The sequence below is a fragment of the Xyrauchen texanus genome, chromosome 20, assembly GCF_025860055.1.
Source record: "Xyrauchen texanus isolate HMW12.3.18 chromosome 20, RBS_HiC_50CHRs, whole genome shotgun sequence".
Lineage (NCBI taxonomy): Eukaryota > Metazoa > Chordata > Actinopteri > Cypriniformes > Catostomidae > Xyrauchen > Xyrauchen texanus.
The window spans coordinates 21,212,552-21,226,823 of NC_068295.1; the positions used below are offsets into that span (position 1 = coordinate 21,212,552).

At 37.7% G+C, this 14,272-nt stretch overlaps 1 protein-coding gene across 3 annotated transcripts; it reads left to right on the forward strand.

The window, feature by feature from the left end:
- LOC127660962 (poly(A) polymerase gamma-like) lies at positions 1-10,117 on the forward strand. 3 transcript variants are annotated; one of them, XM_052151467.1, is made up of 22 exons: positions 1-147; positions 963-1,130; positions 3,301-3,367; positions 3,460-3,541; positions 3,643-3,752; positions 3,847-3,900; positions 4,401-4,512; positions 4,646-4,735; positions 5,038-5,176; positions 5,338-5,410; positions 5,508-5,628; positions 5,712-5,796; positions 5,879-5,932; positions 6,094-6,213; positions 6,468-6,577; positions 6,688-6,809; positions 6,901-7,064; positions 7,556-7,665; positions 7,994-8,199; positions 8,478-8,558; positions 8,720-8,779; positions 8,877-10,117. In XM_052151467.1, the coding sequence occupies exons 1-22, from the start codon at positions 131-133 to the stop codon at positions 8,976-8,978; spliced, it is 2,247 nt and encodes a 748-aa protein (XP_052007427.1). In that variant the 5' UTR covers positions 1-130; the 3' UTR covers positions 8,979-10,117. The 3 variants fall into 3 exon arrangements, with proteins under 3 accessions (XP_052007427.1, XP_052007428.1, XP_052007429.1); XM_052151468.1 differs by having other exon boundaries at positions 5,727-5,796; XM_052151469.1 differs by lacking the exon at positions 1-147 and having other exon boundaries at positions 991-1,130; positions 3,251-3,367.
- Positions 10,118-14,272: the final 4,155 nt, after the last annotated feature.

Below are 14,272 nucleotides of genomic sequence, written 5' to 3' on the forward strand. Positions count from 1 at the left end.
TGTCTGTCTGCTGGGCGCCATATTGGAGCAACAACTATTGTTATAAATTGAGTCGGGGCTGCTGCTGGCTGAGTTTACATGTTTTCTGCGCGTTTGTTCTGAAATTTTTTGGACATTTCTACGCAAGGTCATGAAAGAGATGTCAACGTAAGTGTTTCGTTCGCCCGTAGTGAAGTAGTTTGGCGAAGCCGAGTAGTTGTAGAGGGAGACTGCAATGCTACGCTAATTTAGCTTGTTTATTTGGCTAACGGTTAGTCAATGGGGACTATAGCAACTAAGTGGCATAAATATGTGTTTTTAAGTCAAGTAATTTATCGTGCACATTCCAAATGTCCACATGTTTCAGCCTGATGCATTTACAATCTATTGTGTTACTATTAGGCTAGCAGTCTTCCGTGTGTTTACAGAAAGAGAAAAACAAAGTCAACGCAGGTTGATGTGAACGGTGCTAACCAGTGTGTTGCAGTGTTCGTTTACGTTTTAAGAAACGAACGGCCTTTATCAATAATAACGTTATATGAACGGTGACATACATTATATATCTGTATACAGGCAAGCGTCCTTGTATAGATTTGGCTCTTTGTTAGGCCTGCATCTCCTGTTTCGTCGCCCTGATATTGTTATCATAATGTTTGAGGTATTGTTGGTCATGTGTCCATCAAAACTTGAAAAACAACATATACTGGGTTACACGTGACAAACGGTCACAGAGAAACGCATTGTGCACGTTTGATTCTTTTCTACTCGATTTTACCTTTGTACGCGTTTAAACTGTCATATGTTATGTCTAAATCAACCATATTTCAAAGTGGTTGTAGGTTTAATACGTTTATTTGATTTAGTTAAGTGCTATGTTTTTGTTAATATTTGGATATCTTTGTTTCTTATTTGTTTACAGTGTAGAATGAGACTTGTGGTAACAGTAAAGTTAGCATGACCTGTTCCATGTTCTTTATTTGCAGAATTGGTAACGGTACGCTTGGCGGGCAGCAGCCTCGGAAACATTATGGCATCACATCTTCTATCAGTCTGGCTTACCCCAGAGAGATAGACCATATCTACACTCAGAAGCTCACAGAGGCTATGAAACCATTTGGAGTGTTTGAGGGTGAAGATGAGCTTAATCACAGGTGAGCAGGGGGCTTTAAATTCTGTAACTTTGTTGATTTAGTCAGATAGGCTGAAATGGAGAAGTTTGCTCACTGCAGACTGTCACATCCTCCCTTCCTGATGCTATCTATCTAGTATCTTTGTTGAAAGTACTAACATAGACCTTTGAAAGTAAATTTAGTCACCCTCCTTTGAAACAGCAAAAAGTGTCACCTTGACTCCGTTAACACTCCGCAATCATTGCACCAACACTGACCCTGAATTATTTTATTTTTTTTTATCTCTCACTACTAGGGGCTAAATACTTTTTCTGTATTTTACAGTGTGTTTGGGTTTTGAACAGTCAGGTGAAAACGGTGCTAAGTGTACATAATAAAAGGCAACCATGCGTAAAGTTTGGATTAGGGTTGCGCAATATACCACTATTTTTTTTTATCACCAATTTGGCATGCCCAATGCGCTCTAGGTCCTCATTGTGGCATAGTATCTAGCCTCAATCCGGGTGGCGGGGCACGTATCTCAGTTGCCTCCGCATCTGAAATGGTCAATCCACAAATCTTATCATTTGTGGCTTGAGCGCGTTACTGCGGTGACCTTGCGCGTGTGGGGCTTTCAAGTTATTTTCCGCGACATCCAGTGGTATGTGAGCGTCTTTACTTGCAGAGCTTTCCAGGCCCCCTACATTATACCACTATAAACAAAATATCGCAATACCAAACTTTTTTAAATTATATGATCTCATCGTGTTGCTAATTTCGGTACCATACTCCGGTATAGTAATATTAACACTCTGTCATACTTGACACACAGATCGTGCATGATGGTCAATGCATCCTACATGAATTCCTTTTTTCAGTGATTTCATCTCACGACTATTTCTGCATTTCATTTGGAATGCAGAGATTATTATAAACTACTGTCAAAAACTCAACGGAAGAACATAAAGGTCCATCAGAATAAAAGCTCTGTAAAATATAAAATTCAAAGTAATGGTATTATAGTACTAATTAACTTTTATTATTGTCATTATGTATAATAATAATTATTATTATACATTATGTAAGCAATATTACAAAACTATGTGTACTGAATACCAGTAAGCTGTGATTCAACCATAGCAGCCTTGTTCCACAGATAATCTATTTATTTGTTTGTTTATTTATTTTTACATTTACTGTATACTATGAAGGTCTGTTGTTTATAATCTGAAGTTGTTTATTTGTTACCCAAGTATCAATACTGAGGTACCAGGGCTGGTGTCGTACCGAAGCCAAAATTTTGGTATCGGAACAACCCTAATTTGAATGTCAAAATAAATAGGCTTATTTACTTTAAAAAGGGAGGAGAAAACACTTCCCATATCTATGTTGGTGATATGCAAGGATAATCCATTGAATCAAACGCTGCAGCATTTTTGGCTCAAATGTATTTGTGATTTAGTAGAAGCTAGTTAGGCTAGAAAAATGACAGTTTGCAGTTATTTATGCATTTACAAAATCATCAGTTGTCCTACTCTGCCTCATCATCTTTCAGTCTTTGATTTTAATGACAGTTTTGTGTACCTGGTGTATGATAAAAAAAATTGATACTGTTAGGTCTTGTCTTTATGAACAGTGTAAAATGTTGTCTTGAAGCCAAACAAGTTGAGAGATTAAAAGCATTCAAGATGCATCTTTTTGGATGCACAGCTTTTAAAATGCCTTGTCCTTTTTCTCACACATGACCTGGCTTTTAACAAAAATTATTTTATTCAAATATTTTTTTTATTTATTAATGTCCTGTTGACTTGCGATTAACTATTAGGCAAAACGTGGTTGCATACAGTTTGCCTCTAACATGCTTCTCCATGAGAAAATTATCCAAATGGTCACACATTATAGGGTAAGATATCTGAAGGATAATACAAATATAAAGTTATTGAATGGAGTAACCACATGGTGGTGTAGTTTGTCACTTTTTCTGAAGATGAGCTTAGTGGAGTGGGCCTTTTGCAAGTAAGTTAAATTGATAAAGTAGAAATTAAACAAGCATCTAAAGCTCCTATCCAAAAACTTTTCAAATAAAAATAATGTATGTTGCCATGTCATTTAAATATCTGTTTAATTCTCCATATATATTGTGGCCCGTATTTATGATGTAGGTGTGCACTGTGTCCTGTATGTTTATGAACACTAAGATTGTGAACTGTAGGCTTGCAGTTCTTGGGAAGCTGAATTCATTTGTGAAGGAGTGGATTGCAGTGATCAGTGAATCAAAGGTAAAGAATACTCCTGAATCTAAGCATTCTTGGCCTGATCACCATGTTACATAACAGAATAATTTTTAAAATCAATACTTCTTTTCTCACAGAATCTTCCCCTGTCAGCAGTGGTGAATGTTGGTGGCAAAATCTTTACTTTTGGGTCATATAGGTTGGGAGTGCACACAAAAGGTACATTTGTAGAAACCACAGTAGAACGACTATTCAAGGTTAGGCACTATCAACCAAGGGATATGTGACTTGTTTGCAAATCAAATTGTCCTTCTCTTTAGGTGCTGATATAGATGCTTTGTGTGTTGCCCCACGTCATGTTGAAAGGATTGACTTTTTTTCATCCTTCTTTGAAAAACTAAAAAGTCATGATGAGATCAAGGATCTACGGGTAAATACCTTTTACAATTCCTCATAATTTACACTTATGTCAAGTTCCTGTAATCTTTTAAGTGATTTGAATCCTGTTTTTAATTCTATTTCAGGCTGTGGAGGATGCATTTGTACCGGTGATCAAATTCAAGTTTGATGGCATTGAGGTAAAGCAGTTCTTGAGAGATGATGTCATGATATGTCATCTGTTTGATATTTTAATGCTCAAACCCTGTTCACACTGACTGTGATTTTATTATTTTTTTTCCCATCACCGAAGGTTGCTGTACTGTTGTTAGCTAGCTTGTTGGCATTTCTACTCTGGATACTCTGTCATTGGTGGGCTGTGTGGCCATACCTTTTTTTAAAAATCACAATGAGGTGTTTTGCCAGAATGTTTATTTGTTGTTATTATTTTATTTAAGCATTCTGCTGTGGGAATTATTTGTATATTGATCACAGCAGAGCATAATACAAAGTCAGGACAGGGCAGCGTATTAAACACTGTTAGAATGCTGACAATTTCTTATCATTATAATTTGCTTTGCCAGTAGTCACTAATTTCAGCAGAAATTGCCAACTCACTTTGAAAATGAATTGCTTTAGTTCACTGCAAGTTGCTGTCAGTGTGATTTCCCCTTATGTCATAATCTGTTCTTCTACACAGATTGATCTGCTGTTTGCAAGGCTCGCTCTGCAGTCTATTCCAGATACCCTGGACCTGAGAGGAGATTCTCTCCTTAGAAACCTTGACATCAGATGTATTCGCAGTCTAAACGGTAATATCCTCCCTCAATGAATCTTACCTGTGATTTTAAATATCACATCTGTAGTCATACAAGCTCTTGTTTTCTCAGTGTAATCTAGTTTTGTGTGATTTCAAAGATTTTGTTTTGTTTTTATATTCTACAGGTTGTCGTGTTACTGATGAGATTCTGTATTTGGTGCCTAATAAAGAGAATTTCAGGTTGACGTTGAGAGCCATTAAGTTGTGGGCTAAACGTAAGTCTGTTTTAAAGTTTGCCTATTTTTACATTTTAACACATTTATTGATACCGTAGTATAAGAGAACAGGAAATTAGGGGGGAACAGGAATTAGAAAATGTACACAAACTTTCCTCACCCATTAGAGCACCACAGCTCTAAGGTGTATGTTCACTGTGTACTGCGCTCTGTCTCATAAGGAACTTTGAACCTTCCAACCTCATGTGTTCCAATCATAACTTTGCAGGCACAATTATGTAAAGTTGCTCATAAGAATTTAAAACTTTGAATGCAGTTCTCTGACGTTTCTACAACTTTAGGCCGTGGAATCTATTCCAACATGCTAGGATTTCTGGGAGGAGTTTCTTGGGCTATGCTGGTGGCCAGAACATGTCAGCTGTACCCAAATGCTGTTGCTGCCACACTCGTGCACAAGTTCTTTCTGGTCTTCTCTAAATGGTGAGATCACAGCAAATCAGATCCATGTAGTGGAACTGAAACTTAATGTATAGTCCCTGTCCAGTATATATGGAATGTCCGTTGTTGTGGTGTTTCTATATGTCTTTTTCCTTTTAGTTGTTCCTTCCCATATGTATTTTTGGTATAATTTACTTCATCAGGGAATGGCCAAACCCTGTGCTTTTAAAACAGCCTGAGGACAGCAATTTAAATTTACCAGTCTGGGACCCACGGGTTAGTGATCTTATGCTTTATTCATACTGATGATGCAGTGTTTGTAAATATTTGCTAAGGATTGTTTCTATTACACCCTCTGTTGTTGTATCCTTAGGTGAATCCATCAGACCGGTATCACCTGATGCCAATCATCACCCCTGCATACCCACAACAAAACTCTACCTACAACGTGTCCACTTCTACACGCACTATCATGAATGAAGAGTTTAAGAATGGTGTGTAATTGCGATTTAAAGCAGCTTTGCTTCCTCATGCTTCGCTTGCTCATGTTTTCAATATTTCTGTTGCTTCTGTAAAGGTCTCACTGTTACAGATGAAATTCTTCAGGGTAAGGCTGATTGGTCCAAGTTGTTTGAACCACCCAACTTTTTCCAGAAGTACAAGTGAGTGAATATCCACATTCAATGTCATATCAGAGATTGCTTCCAGAGAATGTAGAATGAAATGTTGATTTGTTTGTTGCAGGCATTACATTGTCCTCACTGCCAGTGCATCCACTGAGGAAAACCACCTAGAATGGTAAGGGCACAAATGATTTTTGAAAGATTATTAAAAGATAATGAGAAAGGACTACTCTAAAATTAGCAATTTCACTGTCTGCACTCTGAAATCAGTCCTCTGACATTGAGTCATAAGTATGGAATCATAGACATCATATAATCATTTTCTTGCTTCCTCAGGATTGGATTGGTGGAATCAAAGATAAGAGTGTTAGTTGGAAATTTGGAACGCAATGAGTACATCACCCTTGCCCATGTGAACCCACAGTCTTTTCCTGGGTCAAAAGAGAACCGAAACGAGTAAGTAACAAATCTTTTGTTGTGTTGCAAGTAGTTTTATAGCACAGTAATGGTATGGTTTGTGATATTGTATTAGTTTACATGTATATTAATACATATTTAAATTGTGCCTTAATAGTACATTTTCTCTTACAATTATTAGATGGTTGCTTTGCACACTATGATCACTGTTTGCAAAGACTGAATAACTATACCACTCAATTGACCACAAAACAAATCTGTTTATATTTATTTTTACATGTCTGTTTTCACAGCAATGAATTTGTGTCCATGTGGTTCATTGGAATCAGCTTCAAAAAACTGGATAATTCTGACTGTGTGAATATTGACTTGACTTACGACATTCAGTCCTTCACAGACACTGGTAAGCTGCTAAGCCTTTCTGTTTTGAACCTTTAATTGTTTTATATGTAGTTTTGGGGAATTTAAAACTCTGGGTCTATTGAAATATCTGAAAGTATTGTTCCATTGTAGTTTATAGGCAGGCTAGCAATATCAACATGTTGAAGGATGGCATGACCATTGAGGCCACACATGTGAAGAAGAAACAGTTGCACCAGTACCTGCCTGCTGAAATTGTTCAGAGGAAAAAGAAGGTAAAGGCACTCTCTCATAGTTGAGAGTTTAGAGAAGAGAATTTAGTAGTGCTGTAAAGATAAACCCATATCCTGTCTCTCTTCTGGGCAGAGTTTGGGAGATATAAACCGTAGTTCAAATGGTGGTGGGTCAAAGCGCTGCTCACTGGATGGCAGTCAGCTGGACAGCTCCAGGGACACTGATACAGGCACCCCATTCAGCTCACCTACACCAGTCATCAAACCATATCAGTCAATCTCCACACCTGAAGACAGGTAGTGTATATTAGTGATGGCTGTCTAGTGGGATCTCTACAAGGTATTTGTTGCATATTTTGAATGACCTGTCAACTACTTGCTGTCCAGAGGTCTGAAATGCCCTTTTAAAAATAGTTAATGACTCATGACTGCCAGGAAACATTTAAAGCATGGGTCACCTGATCCAGAAATGACTGGGCCAGAGAGCAGCAAAGTGGAAAAGAACATTAAATATTACTCTTGTTTTTTGCTTCAGTGCGCAAATGAGAAATGTGACCAATTGCACCAATAATGACCTCCTTTTCAAACACATTCGATTTGAGAAGCTAAGAGTAATGTCAAATGCTTTTCCATATGTATATTGCTTTAATTTACTCTTTGAACTGACATAATACAGACTATAAGAAGTAAATTGATTAGCTGACTTAATTGGTGTATTATTCAAGGTTAGGATTCTTTTGTTTATTATGAACATTGACATTCCTCTTTTTTTTTTTTTTTTCCTGCAGTATCAGCCCACCAAAGAATTCAGTCATTGTTTTTACGGATGGCTCCCCAGCATCAGAGCCATCTCCTCCGGAACCAGAACTGGGCATGTCCATTCCAGTCATCGGCTCCAGTAAGTGCCAACAACTGGCTGTATCTGAAAGCTAAGGCAGTTGCCTTGCTGCTTAATAAGTTAATGCCTTTACCAAAAGCATTTTTATATGAATGTACTAGTCTTCGAACAGATTGAAAGGCACTGCATTTTCATACTACCTCGGTGTACAGCCTTCGAAGGCAGCTTTTTCCAGCTTTTGGACTTGGCCAATATCTTCCATAGTAGACTTAATGCATTGACTTGTGGGGGCCATTTATTGTGGAATCACATTTGTTAGCTGTTTTGTTAGCCGCATTCATGCTGATATGTTACTTTCCACTCATTTGGCACTTTTTCTCTCTTTCAGAGCCCATGGCCACTCCAGTTGCCAAGCTTGCAGAACTCCAAGCTGGCAACACCATTCCCACAGTGGTTGGCCTCAGTGTGATACCACGTGTGACCTCACCCTCCTTTAGCCCCACTGAACTGCCCAACAGCTTAAATGGAATTGCACCAAAGAGAGCTCACTCTCCATCTCTGGAGGAGCCACCTAAGAAACACAAAGATACAGAGGTGATGAGCTTTTCACAGGCAGAAAGTGCACAAGCCAAAAAAATATATTACAAGTGCATCTCTTTATAATTTGCCCATCTAAACTTTAAGTCTTTCTTCCACACAAAAAAGAAAAGTTAGAGGCTGATGGCCTCAGTCCCCATTCACTTTCATTGTATGGAGAAAAAAAAATGCAATGAAAGTGAATGGGGACTCCTTTCTCCACGGAAGAAAGTAATGTGGGTTTGAATGCCTGAGGGCAAGTGAAAAATCCCTAATATTGTTATATTTTGCTTCAGATGTTCTCTGATGACTCTGCGTTTAAAGAGCCATACCCTCTGACTAGCAATGGCCTGGAAAGGGGAGATGGGCCAACAGTGGTGAGGGCTTTTTTTTTTCTTTTGCATGTTTATTGCGTTAGCCTCAGGTGCTGACCACATTTGGATCATTTTGCCGAAAGTGAAACTGTCGTATTGCATCAACACAATATGGTCTCACGCAATGTTTGTGCAAAAACAAATAGCTGGAATTTGTTTCACAGGAGGGTCTTGTCGTAACTCAGCCTATGCCCATACCAACAATTGACACCTCAAGGACACAGGTAAGGGCCATGCAATAATTATCATAATTTGGTGTCCAAATGGACATTGGAATGCGTTTTGACAATATTTGATGTTGGACTGTCTTTGTGTTTTCAGAGACTACCCAGTAAAGAGCTTCCAGATGCATCTTCACCAGTCCCCACCACAAGCAACCTCCGTGTGATTAAAAATTCTATCAGGCTCACACTTAACCGATAGCAGTATGCTCTCTACAGGTAACATTGATTTTTGCAGCCCCTCTTCAGTTTGCACTTTTAATCTGTCCTGTCCCCCCCTTCAGACAGTTGTCTGCATAGGTCATCTCAGTGTGAGAACTACTATTGTGTAAAAGCAGTGCTGCTTTTAAACTCTGCTACTGATATTCGGCTGGTCTTCCTGGTTGTTGCAAAGTTATCAGTGTAAAATATTGGAGTATTGAGATTTTTTTTTTATGCCTTACTGTTTCAGAATGCTTGCTTGTTAAACATCTGTTTGAGCTTTTGAATCAACTTATACTGTAGATGTACTTTGTATATAACTTTAAAATCATTGTTAGTCTTTCTATGCCACCTTAATGTAGTTTTTATTAACAAAAAAAAGTTGAAAAAAATTGTCCTGTTTGTCATGATCAATGAAATTCTTTGTTTTGTCAGAGGTTTTTCCCAGCATTATTTGGTATTCACTGTATTTGTTCTGGGAGGACCTTTTGTGCGGGGTGCAAGTGTGTGCGTTTGTAGAACAATCATCACTAGTAACTAAAAGCATGAGACAATCCCATCACAATCAACTCTGCTGCCACCCCAAAGTTCTGTTACTTGCTCAAGAGCAAAAGAACAGTCTTACATCTGCAGCTGTTGATGGTTTATTGGGCCACTGTTTCAAGGCAGTTTGCAGGAAGCTTTGGTTATGTTGCTAAATGATTACAGAATGAGTGTTGGGTTTTGTATGTGCATGAGTGTAACTCCCTGTATCTAGGGTATCACCCCTGCGCCTCCCATGGAGGTTTGAATGGCAGTGTCTCCTGAACTTCAAGAACAAAGACTAAATGAGATTTCTGCCCTCTTTCCATGATTTTCCTCTACATTTTTCTTTTCTTGCCACAAGCCACTGTCCTTGGGCTTACTGTTCATTTTGGGGTTTCTTAACATTTTATTTGTACCATTATCATTTTTATATCACACACATGGATTTTTCTTCTAGACCTCATGTGCATCATCAATGTTCCTGTTACATTTAGTACAATTTAAAAAAAAAAAAAAAACTTGTCATTCTTTTTATAGGGCAAAAGTTGTATTTCAAATGGTATTTTTGTATGCTTTGTAAACTGCCTTTACATTTAAGAACATAAAATTCACAAAACCCCATGTGTCATGGTTTAATTTATTTATTTTACTACTTGGGATATCAATAAATGCACATATTAATTGTGCTGGAGAGCATAAGAGTTTAAAGAAAGTATACCTGAGAAAATAAGTGTGTGTGTATATATTTATTTTTACATAGTGTAAGGTAATCAGATTGTAACTCACTGCTTAATGACGTCAACTACAAAGTACGTCACAGGGATGGCCCAAAGTATTGTGGTTGTAATCTCGTAGCTCTTTAACCACATTTTTCATACCAACACCTTGGACATGAATTGCCTAAGAAACGTCAAACTAGATCTGTTTTAGATGAAGTTACTCTGACGTCACACCACAGGAAACCGTGACACATGTCAGACATGTAATTGGTTGAATTCACATCCTTACACGTTTAACACACATCTATAGTCTAAGTATTTAGATACTTCGAAATGAAAACTACCATCAAACATACAATGTGTCTTAAGTGATTAACCCGCATACAATATGATAATGTTCCATATCAAAACTTAATAACTAAGTATTATTTACTGCATTCAAAACAAGTGCAAAGCCATAATTTTCGCCGTATGACATTATTTGTATTCACTTAAACTTTCACAAACAGTCCACGCGCTGTGGTGGTGGAGACAGGGTCTATTCCTCCCGTAATATCGTACATGGTGGTCTTAATCAGATAAGATAATCGTTCGATCATATTTGATTTCATATCTGTCAGTGACCGCACTTGGGGAACTAAAACAGTTGTTTGCAATCAGAGTTTTGTGTGATTTCTTCGTTAAATAAAGTTAATTTTCACCAACAACTGTTGCGGGTCAGTTGTCTCTGAGCAGACGTGACAACAAAGACGTTTATCCGTGAAATATAATTTATGTAAAATGTTGTTTTTCCTGGAGCAAGGACCTAGTGGAAATTTAAAGAAGCTATTATCTCCAATAATCTGTTGGAAACGGAATGTTTCAAACCCACAAACCGTATTTTTTTGTCTAGTTTCATAGCAATTTGACCAAAGTGCCCATAGACAGCAGCTCATTTCTGGGCTACCAAAAGAACCAGGAAGGGACGGGGCGGAGTGTTTGATAGTAAATTTCATCTAATCTTAATCTAGAGATTATTCACACTAGCGCCATATTTTATTTTTAATGGAAATGGAAACGAGGCTGTGAGGGATCAACTTAGTCTCTTCAATGGCACGAACGGTATAAATCTGTTAAAGCTCCTAGATCACATCTGATTTTCCACTACTCATTGTCTAGATTTCTTTGTAGGCCCCTATACTGAATGTTATTGGACAGATGATCAATGTTTTGTCTGCGGAATGATCCAAAAACACTTTAAACTGCAGTAGCCTACAGCTGATTGAAGACACTAAGTCTATCCCTCACAGCCTCCAAGTCATTCCCATTAAAAATCAAAGATAGCGCATCTGTGAATAATGTCTATCCACCTTATTTTTCAGCGAATTAGAGCGTTGGCTTTGTCAACAGTGAATGTGTACCACTTCTGGTATAATCCACTTCCAGCTATTTTAGCTATACAAAAATACTGCATTATTGATATCAGGCTGGCAATAAATGTCAACATCATTATCATGTATTACGATTTTCATAAACACATTGGTTCTGATTGCAAATCGTTTTATCACACACCTGTGCACAGACAGAATGAATGAAATCAAGTGCTGACATGACAGTCCTCCAGAGAGGAGAAAGCTGCCTGGGAAATGCTGCTTCAACTTTCTTTGCACCAAAACTGCATCATGCATCATCTTAATATATAATAAACACGTAGGCCTACTCTACGTTCTTGTCAGAGAGAATTCTCAATCTAGCCATGCAGAGAAGCACACAAATGGACACGCAGATCTCATTCTTATGGCTTATGAACCATTGTAAATAAATAAAAGCATCATTGGAGGTTATGCACGTACACATAAATGGAGGTTTACATGGAAACATTAAAGACTGCATCGTCACGATCTTGGTAAAGACAGAAACAGATTTTATTACCATCTCTTCAATACAAGAACACAGCAACAAGTGATTTACTTTTTACTATGAATGCTGATGTTAGAATTTATTAGACATTGCCACAAAATTATGCTGTATATCATTTGGTTGTGTGATAGTTTATAAGGCCAGATCACTAACTCTGGTATTTTTAGCATTCTATTTATTTACACTGAGGTCAATGTCAGCGGAAATTTACACATTCGCCGAAAATGCAGCCGCTGCTTACTTCCACGTTACAAAATAAGGTGAATAGGGTAAAAAGTTTTTTGAAATGGACAGGTTAATAAATTCAAAACATAATTTCTCTAGAACCAATGTTTTCTTTCTCTGTTGTTGGAAATAAACTTCCTTGTTCATGGGGGATTCCCACTGCCTGAAGGGGGATTACCCTAACCTGAAATTAAAAGTGTCAACATATTAGTAAAAAAAAAGGCAGCGTCCGTTTCAAAGAATATAATGAACGACTGTCTAACAGATCTCTTTTTAAAATGATTATGAAACTATAACATACCTTTAAGCTAAGCAGTTTTAGAACAAGAGTTTTTTTTTTTCTGCCACATTTAATCCGAAGTTGTTAAATTCATGTTATAACGTAGCAATGGTCATGGACCCTGTATACACCTAATTCAGACTAGTGGCATATTTTGACGCCCATACAGAAATCTTGATACATGAATGTTTTATATGGCTTTCAATTATATTAATGTCACATACTTGTACATATATGTAGTATGTATATTAAAATACTTAAAAAATGGCCATTTTCATATATGTAGCATATATTTTCCCCAATACTAATGCCATTTAAATATATGTACACAAACAGATGGTCAAAAGTGTAAATACACTTAGGTTGAAGTCATTAAATCAGATTTCATATTAGCAAATTAAAGTTTAGGACATCTACTTTGTGTATGACGCAAGTAATTTGTCCAACAATTGTTTACAGACTGATTGTTTCACTTTTAATTGACTATATCACAATTCTAGTGGGTCAGAAGTTTATTGTGCCTTTAAGCAGCTTGGAAAATTCCAGAAAATTATGGCAAACCTTTTGGCAATTAGCTTCTGATAGGCTATTTGGAATCTACTGGAGGTGTGCCTGTGGATGTACTTTAAGGCCTACTTTCAAACTCAGTGCCTCTTTGCTTGACATCGTGGGAAAATCAAAAGAAATCAGCCAAGAAAAAAAAAAGTCTAGTTCATCCTTGGGAGTAATTTCCAAACACCTGAAAGTACCATGTTCATCTGTACAAACAATAGTACGCAAGTATAAACACCATGGGACCACGCAGCCATGGGACCATACCGCTCAGGGAGGAGACGCATTCTGTTGACATAACCTGAAAGGCCGCTCAGCAAGGAAGAATCCACCATAAAAATCCAGACTACAGTTTGCAAGTGCACATGGGGACAAAGATCTTACTTTTTGGAGAAATGTTCTCTGGTCTAATGAGACAAAAATTTTACTGTTTGTTTTTGGAGGAAAAAGGGTGAGGCTTGCAAGCCGAAGAACACCATCATAACCATGAAGCATGCGGGTGGCAGCATCATGTTGTGGGGATGTTTTGCTGCAGGAGGGTCTGGTGCAGGTAACGAAATAGATGACATCATGAGGAAGGAAAATGACATGGTTATATTCAACAGCATCTCAAGACATCAGCCAGGAAGTTAAAGCTTGGTCGCAAATGGGTCTTCCAAATGGACAATGACTCCAAGCATACTTCCAAAATTGTGGCAAAATGGCTTAAGGACAACAAAGTCAAGGTATTGGAGTGGCCATCACAAAGCCCTGACCTCAATCCTATAGAAAATCTGTGGGTAGAACTGAAAAAGCGTGTTTGAGCAAGGAGGCCAAACCTGACTCTGTTACACCAGTTCTGTCTGGAGGAATGGGCCAACATTCCAGCAACTTATTGTGAGAAGCTTGTGGAAGGCTACCTAAAATGTTTGACCCAAGTTAAACAATTTAAAGGCAATGCTACCAAATACTAACAAAGTGTATGTAAACTTCACTGGGAATGTGATGAAAGAATTAAAAGCTGAAATAAATAATTCTCGCTACAATTATTATAGACATTTCACATTCTTAATAAAGTAGTGAGCCTAACTGACCTAAGACAGGCAATGTTTTCTA